This window comes from Hypanus sabinus, chromosome 9 (genome assembly GCF_030144855.1).
Source record: "Hypanus sabinus isolate sHypSab1 chromosome 9, sHypSab1.hap1, whole genome shotgun sequence".
NCBI lineage: Eukaryota > Metazoa > Chordata > Chondrichthyes > Myliobatiformes > Dasyatidae > Hypanus > Hypanus sabinus.
This window is the reverse complement of record NC_082714.1, coordinates 148,094,941-148,115,565: the sequence shown is the minus strand read 5'-3', so window position 1 is coordinate 148,115,565 and position 20,625 is coordinate 148,094,941. Positions and strand designations below refer to the sequence as shown.

Genomic DNA, 20,625 nt, shown 5'->3' with positions numbered 1-20,625 from the left:
GGGATCTCACTGAAACCTACTGAATACTGAAAGGTCTAGATCTTGGATCAGCCATCATGGGATGGTGGAGCAGACTCAATTTGCTAAATGGCCTAATTCTGCTCCTATGTCTTATGGTCTTATGCTGGAAAACCAGAAAAACACACAAAATCATGGAGGAACTCAGCAGGTCAGGCAGCATCTATGGAGAGTAAGAAACTTTTTTGGGCCAAGACCCTTCATTACAGGTGGAAAGGAAGGGAAAGAAGCCAAAAACAAGTTAGATGTAAAGGATGATGGATTCTTAATCTGCATCATTTAGAAAGAATAATGTAGATAGCTTGTGCTTGTTTGAGAACTTGTACTTTGTTGAGTAAAACCTTATCATTTATAAGAGCAGGTAGCTCAGTTAGTAGATTGTGACCTGTGCTTCCAGTACTTGCTCCATTACCAGTGACAATATGAAGGTATGGAGGAGGAACCTTAATCTTTATCTGAATAATTCAAGCATGACCCAGTTAGAAAAATTATAAAATACAGAGTTCATTCATTGCCTCCATGTGCTCGAGGGCATTCCAATATATCAGAAGCATGAAGTCCATCAAATGGTTCAGTTTAATATTAGAGAATGCATACAGTATACAAGCTGAAAAACAGACCCCTAAGTTAGCATCTATTATCAAAGACCCATTTGCACTCATCTCATTTTATTCTCACCGCATCCCCCCTAGGTTCTGTCTCTCAGCTACACACCAGGGACAATTTTCAGTGGCTAAATAACCTACCAACCTGCCTATCTTTCGGAGGAAAACAGAGAACCCAGAGGAAGCACATGTGAGACGCAGTGTGCAGCAGAGGATGAGGGCTAAACCTCGGCCATTTGAACTGGGAGACCTCCTTGTCAAGACTAATTTAGTCTGGAGATTTCTGCATGACACACAAGGATGACTGCAAGGTGTTGAGGGAAAAGAGGGCATTTGGGTAAAACTTGGACCTAAAAGATACCAACACTATCAAAGGGACAACAGATCCAAGATGGTGGCTCGATGCAGTTTGCAGCGGCCACTCTGGAACTGATTATCTGTTATTTGTGAAGTGGGGTGCTGGGCGCAATCATAATCGATTGAAAATGGACATGGAAACACGGAGAAACATCGGGAAATTCCAGGAAGACCTTCTTTGTTGCTGCTGCTGCTGTGAGGTCCGGGACTCTGCTGGGAAGAACAGGCCACCAGTCCTCGGGGTCGCGTTGCTGATGGCTGTTGGCAGGACCGTCTTAATACGCTCGGCAGAGGATGGTGCTTGGAGAAGCTGTATCGGAGGGGATGGTCATTGGCTCGGAGGTTCGACGGACTCGGGTCGCTTTCAGTGTGTGCTGTGTCTGCAAAGCTGGTTTCGACAGAGCTTCCATTGTATGCTGCGTCTGCGAGGCTGAGTCGGGCGGCGCCATGGAAGTTCATAGCGGGGATACTCCCTTCTGCCACCGGCATGGGATGGCAAATCTGTCGGGACCCTGGGGACTTGTGGAAACTGTGTGGTGATTTCTTTTGAACTTACAGTCCTTTAACATCTTTGGACTATTCTTACTGTGCCCATGGTCTGTTTTTTTTAATCAATTACGCTATTGTTTGCACTGTTGTAACTATATGTTGTAACTATGTGGTTTTGTGCAGGTCTTGTAGCTTTAGTTTTTGGTCTTGTTTTTGTCTGGTGGGATTGGAGCTCCTTTCCAGGGATCGCGCTAGACAGTAGCACGATATTAATACGCAGCAGCTTCTCCAGACTCTGGATTGCAATTGCCAAACATTATGTGGACTTTCTGGTGTAGTCTGTTTTGTCATATGCTTTTGTGATATCATTCTGGAGGAACATTGTCTCATTTTTTAACAGCATTGCATTTGTGGTTTCTAAATGACAATAAACTGAATCTGAAGCTGAACAGTCATATGGACAAGCATGTATAGTTTTCTTAAAATAGCTTGATTATTATTTTATAAAGCAGTTTGCGCCACTGTACACTACACCCACTTACTGGTTCAACACCATGGAGGAGCTGTCCAGAACTGTGACTTTCATTGATTGAGATAAAACATCAGTCATATTATACCTGTCTCCATTATAAAGCAGGACATTTTAAAACAAGGCAATGCATCGGAGATTTAAAACAATCACACTGAGTATGAGACAATAATTGACACCGATGTAAACAAGTCCCAGGGTCACAGGACAGCCCAAAGGCAAATCAATGCACTGAATTTTGAAGTTTGTTTTCTGTGAACAGTGTAACATTGTTAAAACCTCCCCCCCCCCCCCATTCACTGAAGTAATAATGATGTATTGGTAAGGAATCTGCATAAAAGACAAACAAATAAGTAAATGACTATGACTAGTTATAGTTTGGCATAACTATAAATAGCTATTCACTAAGAAGTGTCTTGCTTTGTAAATTAATCCCCACATGAATTGATGACTGTTGGCCATGCCAGTAAGCTAAATAATCTCATGTAGTTGACAATTAAAACTCAGGAATAAATAACCAGAGTATTTTCTCACTGCAGTGATTTGTACCAAATAAACATAAGCATCGATAGCAGGCAAGGGTGCAAGATTACTACTTGCAACTGAAAGTGATCACAGCTCATAGTTCTGATCCAGAATTGAACTCATGATCAGCTTGAAGATAGTTTGTGGCGTTGGTTAAGGTAAGAAAAGGGGAAAAGCCACAAACAATTCTGAAAGCAAATGGAGCATAGAAAACCAATTGCAAATGGAAGAAAGCATTACAATGAAACCAAAACAGAGCTGGTGGAGGGGATGTAAATTTATGTGGGCTAGTGATAAGCTAAAGTTAAATTAAAAATTGCCTCTTAAGTGTCCATTGGGAACTGGGACGGTAAATGGTATTACACAGATGACCAATTGCCTCTCTCTTTCATTGAATGATGCTGAACTTTAAACTTTATCAACTTTATTCACCATTTGCAGACTGTGCGATATAGCCAGGGTGCCTAAACCTTCACACAGTACCGTGTGTGGCAACGTGGAGTGTGAGTTTGTACATCCGATGGGAGCAAAGGATGTTGAGAACGGGGAGGGTGGAGCACAGCAGGAGGGGTGTGGGACAGGTGGCAGAAAAAAGGAGTGCCAGGGATGGGGGGGGGGGGGGCGGGTAGTGTGGGTGCAGACACACTCGGCCCTGAAGCACCATGCAATGCCATTTCATTCCAAACAACTGATTTGTTGATCATTACAGAATGTTTCTCTGCTGTTTCCTGCTCTCTCCCCTTTTCCCTTCCCATGATTCCCCTCTCCCTGCCCCCTCAGTCCACAATAGACACCCATATAAGAATCAGTTTTATCATCACTCACATCTGTCATGAAATTAGTATTTCTTTTGGCAGCAGTACAGTGTAATACCTAAAATTACTACAGTACTGTGCAAAAGTCTTAGGCACCCCAGCTAAATATCTGTACTGTGCATTTATATTGATTATCAAATTGATGTGGTGTGTTGGTCAACAACTATAAGGAATAAAGAATTATATAAAGATAAAGTTAGATGTTAAAGTACAGATACAGACTAAAATACACACAAACACATAAATACCACCAGCATGTATTTAAAATGTAACCAGCATTATAAAAGTGTTTAATATGTTTAGTGTGGTGACAAAGGGGGTTGGGGGGAGCAGCAAGTTAAAATGGTTGATCACATTCACTGCCTGGGGAAAGAAATTTTTAGATGGCCTGAGGTTTTTGTTTCTAGGATGCAATAATCAACATATATATAAATATATATCAATATAATATATCAATATATCAATATAATTATAAATATAATTTCTTAGGATGCCAAAGTTTCATGAAAATACATACGTTCACATTCATTTGCACTGTCTATTGTAGCAGGTTTCCAAGGCAGCTGATTGTATCCAGAGCAACACTGATCACATGCCACTCCACAAGTGTTGTGTTGACAATCACACTGAAGTCTTTGAAGAAAACAGAAATGACTAGGAGTTACTTGCACGCTAAATTTCTATTATTTTTAACTATCATAAGTGCAGCGCACCAACAACACAAAATCAAAGGTTAGAACTAAAGAAGCTAAATTAAGATAACATTTATTGCATGCTTGGAAATAACCCAAAGTACTTTACAATGGATGAATGTTGTGATCATGATTAAACCGCCCACTCTTTGCTAAGGCATTTCTATCACACAAAAGACAGACACATCACAGTTCAATGTCTAAACGAAAGAAGGTAGCACAATCTGAAAGATTTAGAAAGTCTGGCACGGAGATGATGTGAACTTGGACAGAAGCCTACAACATGATCGAACTACAGCAACGCAGGAAATTAAATAAACATGACAGATTCTGCAGATGCTGAAAATCCAGAGCAGCACACACTAAACGCTGGAGGCAGCATCTATGGAGGGGAATAAGCAGTCAACATTTTGGGACGATGCCCTTCATCAGTCCTGACAAACGGTTTTGGCCCAAAACGTCTGTTTATTCCTGGTGCCTGACCTGCTGATTTCCTCCAGGAAATTATATTCTTTGTGTTAGTTAAACAAAATCTGGTGATAAGAGACTGGTACCGTGTCATGAAACTGCTGGAGTATCATTAATATGCCATTCCTGAACCAATATGGCTGACTTTTCACTGTTCTGTAAATTGGTCTAGCAGCTCAAGGGGATTTAGGGATGGTCAATAAATGCTGGCCTTGTCAGGGACACTCTGTCACATTAAAGAATGATCTGTCTTCAAAGAGAGTCATTTGGAACAGGTGAAATGTAATCCACACAATCCTCTTTAGTAACATTCAAATTCAACAGTTGTGACAACATCAATGAAAAATGGTCAGTGAACTGTGGAATCTGGAGCCAGCTGAAGATATCTCTGCAAACTAGTGGTTTAATTGATAGGATGGTCATTGGTGGCTAAGTTCAAAGTTCAAAGTAAAATTATTGTCAAAGTACATATACCATATACAACCCTGAGATAAGATTTATTGCAGGCATGCTCAGTAAATCCAAGAACCTTAACAGAATCAACGAAAGACTGGACCGAACAGGGTGGACAAACAAACAGTACCACAGCATAAAAGCCCGGACCAACAGGCTCCGGGACAGCTTCTCCCACCAGGCCATCAGACTGATTAATTCACGTTGATACAATTGTATTTCTATGTTATATTGACTGTCCTGTTGTGCATACTACCTATTACTAATTACTATAAATTGCACATTTAGACAGAGATGTAAAGGTTTTTACTCTTCGCGTGTGAAGGAAGTAAGAAATAAAGTCAATTCAATTCAATGTGCAAAATACTACAAACTGTGGAAATTAAAAACGAGAAAAAAAAAATAAGTAATGAATATTGAGAACACAGGATAAGAGTCCTTGAAGGTGAGCCCATAGACTGTGGGAACAGTTCAGTGCTGGGGCAAGTGAAGCTAGCCCCACGGACTGAGGGGTAATAACTGCTCTGGTGCCTGGAATGAGTCCTGATGCTCCTGTACCTTCTGCCTGATGGCAGCAGCAAGAACAGGACATGACCTAGGTGGTGGGGATACCCATGATGGATGCTGCTTTCTTGCGACAGCGTTCTGTGTAGTTGTGATCAATGGTGGGGGGGGGGAGGGGCATTACCTGTGATGGACAGAACCATAGCCACCACTCTCTGTAGGATTTTCCGTTCGAGGGCATTGGCATTTCCATACCAGGCTGTGATGCAACCAGTCAATATACTCTCCACCACACATCTATAGAGGTAACAGATGTCATGCCAAAGTAATAGATGTCATAGAGGCACTGCCGAACTTCCTTCCTAATTGCACTTACACTCATAAGGAGGTTAGCCTATGAGCTGCCTGGGACTAAATGCTGGAATTCAGAAGAATGAGAGGGAATCTTAAAAAATACATTTAAAATTATGAAAGGGATAGTTAAGATAGAGGCAGGAAAGTGGCTTACATTGGTGAGTGATGCAAGAACTGAGGAACATAGCCGCAGTATCCAAAAACAGATTTAGGTTGGCGATGAGGAGAAACTGCTTTAACCTGTGGAATTCTCTGCCCAGGGAAGCAGTAGCGACTACCTCAATAAATATACTTACAATACTGACATATTTTGCACAGCAGTAGAATTAAGGATAATGGGAAAAGGGCAGGTAAGGAGCAGCTATGTGCAGGGACACATCAGCCATGATTTTGTTGAATGGCTTTGCAGGCTCGACAGGCCTGATGTCCTCCCCCGGTCCTGTTTCTCATGGAATCACTTACCCACACACAAAAGCATCATTTAGCTCAGTTTGATCTGGTACCTTCCAAAGTGCTTAACCTTTCAATATTTCCAGGAGGAATCCAAATCCCAGCAGAAAGTGCACACTGAATTTAACAGAGGCTCCAAAGTTTCAAAACTCCTGGCTTGAGAACTATTAAGTGGAGTGGTATTTTTACAGAAATCCAAATGACGTTACAACTTCATCTTGTATTTTGATGCGGTCAGAATTCAGAAATCTGTCCATTTGGGAATTATGGCTCCTACAAAGCTACATTTGTCTGCAAGTCACTGTTGAGTTATTGATGATTTGACAGGCCTACAGACTTTGACAGACTCAGTCTGTTGCAAACTGCCCTCATTGGTCCGTGGAAATCATGTGACCTGCTCTCACTTGTGCCATCATTACTACAGCCTCTCTCATCTATTCTCCTTAATGCCAAACATCCTGCTTTTTTACCCCCTTATGGCACTGTTTAAACGAACATGAATTAAGAGGAGAATTTATTTTAAGTGGTTTTGTTAGGGAAATTGTACATCATGACATCATAAAAAAGCCAAAACTGTTTGCAAGTACAAACATGATCTTAGAAAGGAAGCTTATTCAGTTAATAGCTTTGAATACAAGAGGTCTAGCCCTTATTTAACTGTTCCTTTTTAAAAATCTTTAAATCCTTCAGATGTAGCTAATTATTGTGCAATGTCCTAACACATTTTTGTGGATTTTGGCAGGACTTCCTCTGCGGGGGAATCTAAAACTATGTATTATAGTCATAAAGTGAAGGCTGAGGTACTTTTTCTCTGAGGGAAATAAATACTCAGAACCCTCTGAGCAGCTGTACAAGTTTAAAAAAATTCTTTAAAGCAGAGATAGATTAATATTTGGTAGAGGAGTATAACATTACCTTGGGCAGCTGGAATGCAGAATAATACATACAAAATGCTAGAGGAACTCAAGAGGTCAGGCACCTCTATGGAAAGGAACTTAATTCTAAACCCCATTCCGACATATTGGTCCATGGCCTCTACTACTGCCACGAGGTCACCCTCAGCTTTAAAGGGCAACACCTCATATTCCCCAGTCTGGCTCCCCATTTGCCTCTTCCCTTCTCCTCATCTGCCTATTACCTCTCCTTCCCTTTCTCCCATGGTCAACTCTCTCCTATCAGATTCCTACCTTGTCAGGCCTTTTCTTTTCCCACTTATCACCTTCCAGCTTCTCACTTCATTCCCCCTCCCCTACCCATCTTGCCCCTCACCTGACTTCACCTTTAACTTGTACTCCTCCCTCCCGCTCCCCTACCCTACCTTCTTATTTTGGCTTGTTCCCCCTTCCTTTCCAGTCCTGATGAAGGGTCTTGGCCCGAAACATTGGTTGTTTGTTCCTCTCTATTGACGCTGTTCTTCCAATATTTTGTATCTATTATGGATTTCCAGAATCTGTAGAACCTCTCGTGGTAAGATTGGAACTATTCTACCATGATCTCATTAGACAGCAGACTTGAGGACCCGTGGGACCTTCTTTGATTCTAATTTACATGTTTGGAAGACAAGGAACTACAGTGGAATTAACTGAAAATACATAGTCAATGCCATTTTCGGAGATTTTCGCTGGCATCAGTTCCTTAAAACTAACCAGGCAGTATGCTAAATTGGGATGAAATTAAACAGATCAGATGACAGCACTGCTGCTTTTCACTGTGAATGTACAGATACTTTGCCCACGTTTAATGCTTAAATATAAAATTAAAATTAGCTTTATTTGTCATACGTGCACTGAAACATTGGTTCCCTAAGATTGTTGCGGCCAGGGGGAGTAATGGGGGCAAGCTCTCACTGCCTATTAAATGCTCCCAATGACGCGTGCCTCGAATAGCCTCTGACAACCAAGTCCAGCTCCTGGCCTTCACCTGTGGCTTTGCTACTAAGCCCGGTGGAACTGATTTTACTGATAGGAGGAGGGAGCAAAGATGGGTCACTGGTGCCTTAAAACTAGTCACTTCGGGCAGATGGGGCTCATCAGCTGCGGTTGGCAGCTCAACTAGAAGGAAAACTCTGATCTCAAACCTCCGCTGCTTTGCGGCTAAGCCTACTCATGGGGAAGGCTTCGGGAGTAAACCCCGAGGGAAAAATCTGGAGCTCCTAAGGCAGTCCTACGCTGAATTCAACACAGACTGGTAACTCCTGCAACACCGCTGGTGCCAAACTGGTGCCGGTTCTTTGGGTTCATCAGATGCGTGGAGAAGGGGAGCTTGCTACATGGGCAATAGCTTGCTCTCCATATTGTACTGCCCAGGCGCGCACATCCAGACGGCTAGGATGCAACGCTGACCGACGGAGGCCCTCACCTCACATTGAAAAATCAAAACACACATCCCCTGACTGTGTTGGCTGATGAGCATGGATCATTTGCTCAACAACCAACACAGTCCGAGGATGTGCTGATGGCAGCCCAGGTGCTTCCGGTGCCAACAAAGCACGCCCATAGCTTACTACCAATACAGTCGGCCCTCATTATCCGCGAGGGATTGGTTCTGGGACCCCTCGCGGATACCAAAATACACAGATGCTCAAGTCCCTTATTTAACCTGTCTCAATGCAGTGGACCTTAGGACCCAACGGAATCCCGGACCTTATTTAACCTATCTCAGTGCGGTGGACATTATGACCCGGCGTCAGGGCTCTGAATCCACAGTGTTTCTGTTCACAGAAATAATCACGATCACAATTGAAAACAAAGTGGAAATAACAAAGCGATCGGAAAGAGGTGAAACGCCATCAGCCATTGTAAAATCGTTAGGCTAAGTCGGTCAAAGATCAGAACAATTTTAAAGGATAAAGTGAGAAAGGCCCTGCCCCGATGAAAGCTACAATTATTACCAAACAACTCAGTGGTTTTATTATTGTGTTTGGGGGTTTGAATTTTTGATCCTCCACATCAACCCGGCACGAATGGAGAACGCACTCGATAGCGATCTGTCACTGGATCAAACTCAGGAACTTCCATTCCTGAGCCCGATGCTGAAACATACGTACTTAAGTGTTTTATATGCATAGAAAGGTAAAATATATACTATGTACTAAGACAAACGTTTGACTAACTGATGTTAAATAATACCGGATGTAGCTGTTCCGACTTACTTAGTAAGGGACCTTCCGATTTTTTTCCATCCTGATCCACGAATACCCACGCATATCCTCCCGTATACTTTAAATCATCTTTAGATTACTTATAATATCTAATACAATATAAATACTATGTTAAATAGTTGTTATACTGCATTGTTTAGGGTATAATGATGAAAAAATGTCTGTACATGCTGGAACAAGAAGTGCTGAAAGAGCACTTCTGGGTTTTCTCAATTCACGGTTGGTTGAATTCGCGGATGCGGAACTCGCAGATAAGGAGGGCCGACTGTACACCTTTTGGAATGGGTGTGTGGAGTAAACTAGAGCACCTGGAGGAAACCCACGTGGTCAGAGAGAGAATAGACACACTCCTTACAGACAGTGGTGGGTGTTGAACTCCAGTTGCTGGTAGTGTAAATCATTATGCCAACTGCTACACTACTGCAGCTACCATCCCCGTTAGTCCCAAAAACTAAATTCCCCTGGTTCATGGTAGGGATTGAGTTTGCAGCAGTTAGAAACTCTACAGCGCTGAGAAATGGAGAACAAATGGGCATATCGCTCTGAACAAAGTAGAGAGGGAGGAAGCAAAAGTCTTAATTAAGCTATTAATTTAGGTTAGTTCCATTGCCCCTTGCATCTGAGTTTCCACGTACTTACTATTTTGCTAAGTTGCTTGGCCATCCATTGGATAGGATATACATTACAATGCTGGGTAAGTTTTGTAAAGGATACACAGTGTAAGGCATGCAAAAGCACCAACAAAGATTGTGCTGAAACAAGTTATAATAGCATGGTAATTGAAAGCCTCAGAACACAGTTTCCTTTCCTCCACTCTTGCATTCTTTTACATCTCCTGCATTCCCAGAGATCCATGCTCACCCCACATTCCCATTGCCTTAACCAGGATAAAATTCCTCTTGGCCTTACCTACCACCCCAGGAGCCTCCACATCCTTCCAAGCAAATTGGTAAGATTATAACTAATGAAAAATAGATATCCCAACTAATCTATGCTGTTCCTCAAGGGAGCTGATAGTGTCCGAGCTTGAATATTGTATACATGTCAGGTAACATTCGCCACCCACTTTATTGATGAACAAGTGGAAATCTAACAAGAGAGGTTCTAGGTGAAAACTTACTGTTAAAGGAATCATACAGACAAAATGCTTTCATAGTGTATTTCCACTATTTAGTTTATGTGTCAAAGGTTACAGGGAGAAGACAGGAGAATGGGGTTAAGAGGGAAAATTTTCTAGCCGTGATTGAATAACAGTGTAGTCAAAGGGCTGAGAGGCCTAATTCTGGCCATATGTCTTATGGTCTTATGCTATTATTAAATATAAACTGGTTAAACTTTTTTCATAGTATTTAGATAACTTAGCACATTGAAAAAGTTTAAAATCTTGAAAAGTAACTATTAATGAAATACTTAACTACAGAATTTCAGCATGTATATTGTATACATTTCTCTGACATTACATGCACCTATTGAAACCCATTGAGAATAAACCAATATAGTTTTATTAATCACGTTATGCAGTTAAACAAGAGATGGGGTGGTTTGTGATATCTCACGCCTCAATTTCTCTAAATATCACATTTATTCCAGGCCTGCACTCTGCTTCCCTCACCTCCCTCAAACACAACCAGAATCCCCACTCCAAGCCCAAACGATGCTTCCCCTCCCCCATCCCCAAATGTGTCCGGTTTTGATCAATTTGGGGGAGGTGCTTTCAAAATCAGGTTTAATATCACTGGCCTACGTTGTGAAATTTGTTGTCATGCGGTGGCAGTACATTGCAATACATAATAATAAAGACAATAAATTACAAAAATTATATATAAAAATGAAAATTAAATTAAAGAAGTAGTGCAAAAAGAGAAGAAAAAAATATATACTGAGGTACAGGCTTCCCCTGCTATCCGAAGGTAGAGCATTCCTATGAAATCATTTGTAAGCCAAAACATCGTAAAGTGAAGCAGCAATTATCATTGATTTATATGGGGAAAATTTTTGAGCGTTCCCAGACCAAAAAATAACCTACCAAATCATACCAAATAACACATAAAATCTAAAATAACATGAACATATAGTAAAAGCAGGAATGATATGATAAATATACAGCCTATATAAAATAGAAATATTGTATGTACAGTGTAGTTTCACTTATCAGAATGGGGAAGACAGCGAGCCAAAATCGATTTGGAGAAAAAAATCGGCATGTACACACCTACGCACGTACACGCATACACACACAACTGCCCGCACAAGGATTCACGGTTATGGTACTCTTTCTCAGGGTAAACACATGTATAAAGCAGGTGCCTTTTTTTTCGTAAAAGCCAAAATCCTCTTTGGTTAGCGAAAACAGGTACTAATGCAAGTCTTTCGTAACAACGAGCTGCCATAAAGCGAATGTTCGAAAAACGAGGGCCACTTGTAGTCTCCATGGGCTCAGTCTCCATTCTGAAGTCTGGTGGAGGAGGTGAAGTAGCTGTTTCTGAAATGTTGAGTGTGTGTCTGCAAGCCTCCTGCGCCTCCTCTTTGATGGTATTAATGAGAAGAGGTGGCACAGTAGCATGGCAGTCAGCATGATGTTATTCTGGAGTTCAATTCCAGTGCCATTCTGTCTCTGCATCCTCCCCATGGAATGTGTGGGTTTCCACGTACCAAGTAGGCTAACTGCTCGTTGCAAACTGTCCCATGATTAGTTAGGTTTAATTGGCTTCGTTGGGGGTTGCTGTGCTGGCGTGGCTCGAAGGGCCATTTCGCACAGTATCACTAAATTAATAGATAAGTAAGTAAATAAGAGACAAAGAGTGAGACAGAGATAAATAGATCCATTGTGGTCTGGGTGATAGGGCTCCTTAATGATGGATGCCTCCTTTTGCGGCATTGCCTTTGAAGGCAGTTTTGAAGATAGTTTGATAACACAAATTGTTTGGTAATGTTTGCTGTTACAGCTTTATGGGCCAAGAGGAAATCTCACTCAACTAGCCAACGTTTGCTTGCATTGGTCATTGCATTGTGAGAACAAGCAGGGAATGTCCGAAATATTCAGCAGGTCAGGCAGCACTGGTGCAGGGAGAATGACGACCTTTCATCAGAACACAGAATCCTGAGGGAGACAAAACTTGCTTTGCCTGAAAATATCCAGCCTTCTAATGAAAGGTGACCAGCTCAGCTACCGTCAGAGCTGACGATAGTCATCACTTCCCATTTTTGTTCAGATTTCCAGCCTCTATTGCACCTTACTTTTGGAATCTGAGCTGTGGTTACTTCAGTTGCTACAACAGTTTTCAATCAAATCATGTTCATTTAGGCTTTTAGTCTACGGTTCGAAGTAAATTTATTATCAAAGTACATATATGTCACCATATACTACCCTGAATTCACTTCCTTGTGGGCATTCACAGAAGAATAATAGAATCCATGAAAAACCATACACAAAAAGACTAACAAACACGAGACCGAATAAGAAACAAAATAATTCAGTGGATTTCAATTAATTGGGACACATTGCAACCAGTAAATTTTGGTCCAATTAAGCGGCTGCCCCAATTAGCTAAAGTTTCATAGAAATAGTTAAAAAGACATAAAAAGACAAACTACCACTTAACTGAGAAACAAATTATACAATTAAATGAAATACAGGAACAATTTAGACCACTACCAAAACTAACTGTACTATAAAACTGTGTTATTATAGTGCCAAATCTTTTTGTTGCACCTTGGCAAGGACCTGAAAATTTTTGAAGTCCAAAAAAAAAGATCAAAAATCACTGCTACATGAATCAGCATCTATCGGTCCAAATGGATAATGTAACACAAGCACACACAACTGACCCTATTTAAAAACTATTCCCTCTAAGCACGGTGTAGTGTCTTAACAGCTACACAAGTATACGTGACTGATGCTGGTCAGAAAATGTTCAGCAGTAGTCCCCTATCCCAGTTACGTGGCGCAGTGTCCCAAATAAACAAAGGGAATCGCGGCCATTTTCTCAATTAGTTTTTGTTCTTTGAGAATTGTATCAGATAAGCGTCTCTCCTGATTAGCCCAATTAACTGGAATCCACTAAGCCTCTAAGCAATTATCAATTTGGTATTGTCTGTGGTGAATGTGTGGATTGAAGATTTGAAGAAAAATGTTATGAAGCAAGTTTCCAGACAGGGAACCCACAAGAGAATCTGCTGATCCGGAGGTGGGCCAGCCTGACTTGTGCTGTTCCTAATTTTTCATTGATTAATTTCCGCCAACCTTCACTCATCTCTTTTATCTGCACACCTGTTAAGCAAATGGCTCTGCTCCAACTGAGTCATCTTATTCCTCAGATCATTCAGTAATAAGCAGCAATGCCTGGATGATAAATTGAATGAGTCAGCATCCAAGTGAACACACAGCTGGTCTCCTAGCTTCGTACAGTGAAGGCAGGGCAAAGCCGGTCTATAGTCACAGAGATGGCAATGTGCTAAAACAGCGTTTGGGTGGTAGGTGAGCACTTTATGTTTTCATTTGCAACGCAATAGGAAGCCTCACGGGCTTTAAGTTTATACTTAAAACATCTGCTCATAATCAAAAGTGCTCTGTTTAGGATTAGTTTTACTCCAGACGAGCTGAACGGTTAGCCTTTCATGTTTGATTTGGTCACAAATAAAGGTGCTATCAATAGTATTTGAAAGCTATGTAAACTCTGCACCATAGAGGCTTCAGTCTGGGAGGGAGGTGAAAGATTAGAAAGAGCAGCAGCTGTTCTTCTGGGCTCTCTGGGGTCACACCTACCTCTGAGAGGCACACACAATGAGTAAACAATCCTATACCTACTCACAGGGTGGCGGAGCAGAGACACAGTACGTCCCTACCAAAGGAGGATTCAGGCGTTCCTTCACTCCACTGGTCTGGGAAAGGTGTAGCACCTGCTTCGCCCCCTCTCCCTGCTGACCAAGCTCACATAATGGTCGCATGAGCAGCTGATGCAGATCACAAGACCTGGTTACGTGACCACTGACGCCAGGCAGACAATCTCTGAAGAGATTTGACAATGGCTGGAGTAACCTGTCTCTGTGGAAAATTTGCCAAGAACAATCATGGTCACGGAAAGACCGTGATCGCCTATGTCAAATGACACAGCACATAACAGATTGTATACACGCTTAATGAAGTAATGTCCTGAACCAGGAGAAATCCATGTGATTCCACATTGACCCACATTTGTCCATCGCCCCTGTAACTAACTTTCATAGAAGGCCAAATCCTGTCAGTGCTGTCCACGCCGGCACTTCAGAATTTCGGGGAAGAACTAAACTAAAGCCAATTTTACAGAAGTACCATCCGACAAATCTAAACATCATTCTGAGCAATTATCTGACTAACCTCCAGTCAAATCAACATTTTGATGTAGAATCTGAAGCACTGACAGCATGAAATTGATCAACGACAGCTGCTCACAGCAAATATCCGTGCTTATCAATTGTCAATGCAACAGTCATTAATAATAAAGGCCATAAGTTATTCATTATACTATTCTTGGGTTCCTTAAGGTTGATATAGCCAGGGTTGGTAATAGGGACAAGCTCCACAACCTATTAAATGCGCCCAATGGTGTGCTTCAAATAGCCTCTGACAACCTCTGGCCAGCCAACTTCTGGCCTTCATGTGACACTTACCTATTAAGCCTGGCAGAACTGTTTCCACAGACAAGAGAGGGGTGTGAAAACTTGCTCCTTAAAACTAGACACTTCGGGCAGACGAGGCTTGTCAGCCTTGGTTGGCAGCTCATCTGGGAGAAGGAAAACTCTGATCTCAAGCACTCTGCTGTCTTGTGGCTGTACCCACTCATGGGCAAAGCTTTGGAAGTAAACCCCAGGGGAAAAATCTGGAGCTGGAGACCCTAAAGCATTCCTGCAATGAGTTCATGCTGACTGGCAACTCCTACAACGCTGCTGGTGCCAAACTGTATCGGTCTCTGCTGTTTCTTTGGATGCAAGGAGAGGGGGAGCTTGCTACATGAGCAACAGCTTGCTCTCCCTATTGTACTGCCCAGGCTTGCATATCTAAACAGCTAGGATACAATATCCATGGACAACCCTGACCAACAAAGACCTCACTCACTCAATCTTCATGGGTAATTATTCTATGTTGAGTAGACTCAAACATATAGGATTCATCAATGTTTACGTTCATCAGACGTACAACAACAATTGTGATCTGCCCCCAGCACCAATCCTGATCAATACATCGTATTGATCACAAACGTCAAATACAAAATGTATCAATACATTGCATTAGTTATTAACACAAACAATGTATTTTACTGCATTTTTCGATGTACATGAGCGAAATAAATGAATCTGATCTGTTCTGATTTTACCATACACTAAGTAGATCAGGCCAACCATATTATATCAAAGTTGCAACAATGCTCTGAGAATAGAATTAGAATCAGATTTATTATCGCTGACGTAAATGATGTGAAATCTGTTGTTTTGTGGCATAAGCACAGTACCACAACATTAGTATGAATTTCAAAAATAAATGAACACTACGACAAGGAACAATTAGGTAGTGTCACAGATTCATAAACTGTTCAGCAATCTGATGGTAGAGGGAGAGAAACCGTTTCTGAATCATCAGGTGTAGGTCACCAATTTCTGTACCTCCTCACTGTTCGCAGTAACAGAAGTAGGTACTGTCGCAGTAAAACTGATGGCCTACAGATTATAGCATATTCGATGTAGAATCTGGACCATCCTCGCCCCCTACACCACCCAGGATAAACTCTCTTCTCACTGTTACCATCAGGAAGAATTTACAGAAGCCTCAGGTTCAGGAACAGTTAATATCCCTCAACCATCAGGCTCTTGAATCAAAGGATAACTTCACTCACCCCAACATTGAAATGTTCCCACAACCTATGGACTCACTTTCAAGGACTCTTCATCCTGTGTTCTCGCTATTTATTGCTCATTTACTTATTTTTTTTTTGTATTTGCACAGTTTGCTGTCTTTTGCACTCTGATTAAACAAAAGACAAATGGTCTTCCATTGATTCTATTATGATTATTATTCTGGTATGGATTTATTGAGTACACCTGCAAGGAAATGAAACTCAGGGTTGTATATGGTGACATGTATGTAATAGAAACATAGAAACCCTACAGCACAATACAGGCCCTTAGGCCCACAAAGTTGTGCCGAACATGTCCCTACCTTAGAAATTACTAGGCTTACCCAGAGCCCTCTATTTTTCTAAGCTCCATGTACCTATACAAAAGTCTCTTAAAAGACCCTATCGTAGCCACCTTCACCACCATTGCCGGCAGCCCATTCCACACACTCACCACTCTCTGATTAAAAAACTTGCCCCTGACATCTAGAAGACACTTTGATAATAAATTTACTTTGAACCTTGGTTAACCTCCTGGAATTTAGTTTCACTCACTTTGTAATTTCATTCATTTCTTATTGCTCTTCAAAGTTAAAGTAGCCTTCAATTATTGCTGGCCACTGTACTGATGATATATTAAATGCTCAGGCTGGTACTGACTGGGAATGGGAAGCACTGTTGACCATAACAGTTAATACATCTTGCCCTTGTGCAGATCATATCATATTCAGGTCACTGACTGGGAAATCCCTGGAATCCGGAAAAGGTCTTAACATTTGTTTGCTTTGCTTTCTCCAAATTTCTCTTTATAACAACATGTTCATTATTTAAGTTCCCTTACATTACTTTGGGGGCATTGGTGCACAGAAATGGTGTCATTCCCACTGATGGATGATCCCACAATACTGACAAATGAATGAATTCTAAAGTTAATCTGCCGGAATTCATACAAAGACCAGTGAAGATCTCTACAGAGAAAGGACAAGAAATCTGATCTGCTCAGTCAGGATGAACCAGAAGGAAATGGTGGGGTAAAATCTGTATGATAGTTGCCCATTCCTCTCACAGCTGCAGGGGTGAAACCTTTATTGTAGTTGTCTATCCTGCCACAGATGCAGATGTCATATACCGTTCTTTCCTTCAGATACTTATAAATGCTCTTAAATGTTGGCATCTTGGTTACTAGCCTCCGTAGTATCCAAGTCATCTTCAAGGAGCAGTGTTCGGTATATATTAACTATTTAATATGCACATATATACTTACTGTAATTGATTTACATATTTTTTTCTATATTATCATGTATTGCATTCAACTGCTGCTTCTAAGTGAATGAATGCCATGACACATACTGGTGATAATGAACCTAATTCTGACTCCGATACATATTTGGACTCACTGGTGCAATGTGCAGTCTTACATAAGTGGAACCACGACTGTCATACCACATTATCAATGGTCTCTGGAGCCCCAGGCGTGATGATTCATACCTCAAATGAACCATGGGTTCTCTGTTCACCTCAGCTAGTCTCCAGGGAGCACTCATATCCTCTAACTGTCCATGGGATGAACTCTGACAGACAGTGAATTGAACAGCTGTCCTCCAGTGTTCCAACAATTAAATTCCAGCTGCATTTTCTCTTACCATCTTCCAATTCATTTTACAAAATGTAGCTCTTAAAAGCCACTACAGTAATTTTATATTACATGCCTCAGTCCTCCACTCATCTCCAATTACTACTTGCTATTAATTACCTATTTACTGTAGAAAGCACAGAGCTAATACCATTGAAGTCCATTGTCAGGACATTCAACCAGAATGCTACAAGCTTAGATAGGAAACAGCCACTGCAAATTCCAGAACTGACTCTACTACAAAACAACATTCTGGCTTTCATTTGTGACTCCAGGGAAGTGAGAGGTCCTTTTTCCACATTGTTTCCACGGATTGTCTCCAAACCTCAGTCTCGACAGCATCTGGGGATATTAACCAGACAGCAGATGTTCCCACCTTCCCAAAGAAACAGGATGGCTAAACATCAAACTGCCTGAAAGCAGTGCAAAAAAATAAATTAAAAATCCACACGATTGTTTGCTCAAGAAACTAATTCTATTTACTCTTTTACTTCGACAACTTTGCATGACATACAAGTTACTAACAGGGGGAGAAGCTTGGTAAAATTAGACCATATGAAAAGGGACATAATTAGGCCACAAAGCCCATCAAATTGAAAAAAAGAGAATTTCATTAACAAACAAGAGAAAATCTGCCAATGCTGGAGATCCAAAGCAACAAATGCCAGAGGAACTCAGCAGGCCAGGCAGCATCTATGGAAAAAAGTACAGTCGATGATTTAGGCCAAAGCCCTTCGGCAGGACAGATTTCATCTAGTTACTTTGTAAAAGCAAAGTTTGTTACAATGAATTCTAAACAAAGTTTTCTACAGGTTTCTTTTTTTTGCTTAAGCAATGAACGCAAATACTATTAGCAGGGATGGAGAGAACATTGATATTCCACCAGGATTTTACACTTATTAACCCAGAACAGCATTGACATTGACATATATGGGAATCATCATCTTAGCACTGTCTGGTATAATCATTCATCTGTTATGTGCCATGTTATATGAAATGGGGGATTGTTGTCTTTCCATGACCATGATTGTTCTTGGCAAATTTTTTGAAACAAGTTGATTGCCATTGCCTTCTCCTGGGCAGTGTCTTTACAAGACGGGTGACCCCAGCCATTATCGATACTCTTCAGAGATTGTCTGCCTGGTGCCAGTGGTCACGTGACCAGGAGATACGATATACATCACCACTCATATGACCATATATTGCTTCAAGTGAGCATGATCGGTGGGGGGAGTGGAGGGGAGGGCTAAGAAGGTGCTACACCTCGCCCAAGGTGACCTTCGGGCTAGCAGGGGGGAGGAGAGTCTTATACTTCCCTTGGTAGACATATCTCCAACCCGCCACCAAAGATTGTTTAATCATTGAGGTAGGTGTGACCCTGTAGAGTGCAAAAGAACAGAGGCTGGTCTTTCTAATCTTACATTTCCCTCCCCACCAAGCAGGATGATTCCTTTAAGGTGCAAAGTTTACATGCCTTTCAAAGAGTGCTGATAAGCACCTTTATTTGTTACTAAATCAAACATGAAAGGCTAATCATTCAGCTGGTCTGGAGAAAAACAATCCTGAACAGATTCGCCTTTGATCAGCTTGCCCAAGGGTGACCTGCAGGCTAATGGAGGGAAGGAGCACCTTACAACTTCCTCAGGTGGAGATTTATCTCCATCCTACCATCCCTGGTAATAATAATCTTCCTAAAAGCAAGTTAACCATTTCTTGCCTTAGGATGTACAAGATGTGATGCAGCTACTGGCTGAGAAAAACTGATGCGCATATCTTCCTATGCAAAAGTTTCAGGGCTCCTTCATTACACTCCAACATCACATCTATCTTCATGGATAAAACTATAAAGTGATCAATGATACAATTAACCCTCACTCAGCAGGACAATTTCATACCAATTAATTGGAAGCACAGGCTTCTTGGTAAATATATGGCCAGGCTATTGAAGCAGCTTTACACTCAATCTTTAAAATCTTTCTTTTGGCCTAATTGAGAAATAAGTGTCAATCTGAAAGGATTCAGTCATTGTGGAACAAGGTCTCAGTTTAAACATAAAATAGGCTGGCTAATATCTCCATCTCCCTCATCTCTGGCATTCACGCTAAAAAAGTGCAAATGCGATCTTGTAAGGATAGTAACATAGAACATAGAAACACAGAAAACCTACAGCACAATACAGGCCTTACAACCCACAATGCTGGGCTGAATATGTACTTACTTTATAAATTACCTAGGGTTACCCATAGCCCTCTGTTTTTCTAAGTTCCATGTACCTATTCAGAAGACTTTTAAAAGACCCTATCGCATCCCCCTCCACCACCGTCACTGGCAGCCCGTTCCACGCACTAACCATTTTTTGCGTTAAAATACTTACCCCTAACATCTCCTCTGTACCTGCTTCCAAGCGCCTTAAAACTGTGCCCTCTGGTGTTAGCCATTTCAGCCCTGGGAAAAAGCCTCTGACTAGCCACATGATCAATGCCTCTCATCATCTTATACATCTCTATCAGGTCACCTCTCATCCTCTGTCGCTCCAACGAGAAAAGGCCGAGTTCACTCAACCTATTCTCACAAGGCATGCTCCCCAATCCAGGCGACATCCTTGTAAATCTCTTCAGCACCCTTTCTATAGTTTCCACATCCTTCCTCTAGTGAGGTGACCAGAACTGAGCACAGTGCTCCAACTGGGGTCTGACGAGGGTCC

At 41.6% G+C, this 20,625-nt stretch overlaps 1 protein-coding gene across 2 annotated transcripts in view; it reads right to left on the bottom strand.

Moving 5' to 3' along the window:
* lama5 (laminin, alpha 5) overlaps positions 1 to 20,625 on the bottom strand; it is a 333,519-nt gene that overhangs the window by 177,890 nt on the left and 135,004 nt on the right. For both annotated transcript variants that reach the window (XM_059980763.1, XM_059980765.1), the window contains exon 7: positions 3,856 to 3,971. In XM_059980763.1, coding sequence (XP_059836746.1) covers positions 3,856 to 3,971 — 116 coding nt within the window. The remainder of the gene's footprint in view (positions 1 to 3,855; positions 3,972 to 20,625) is intronic.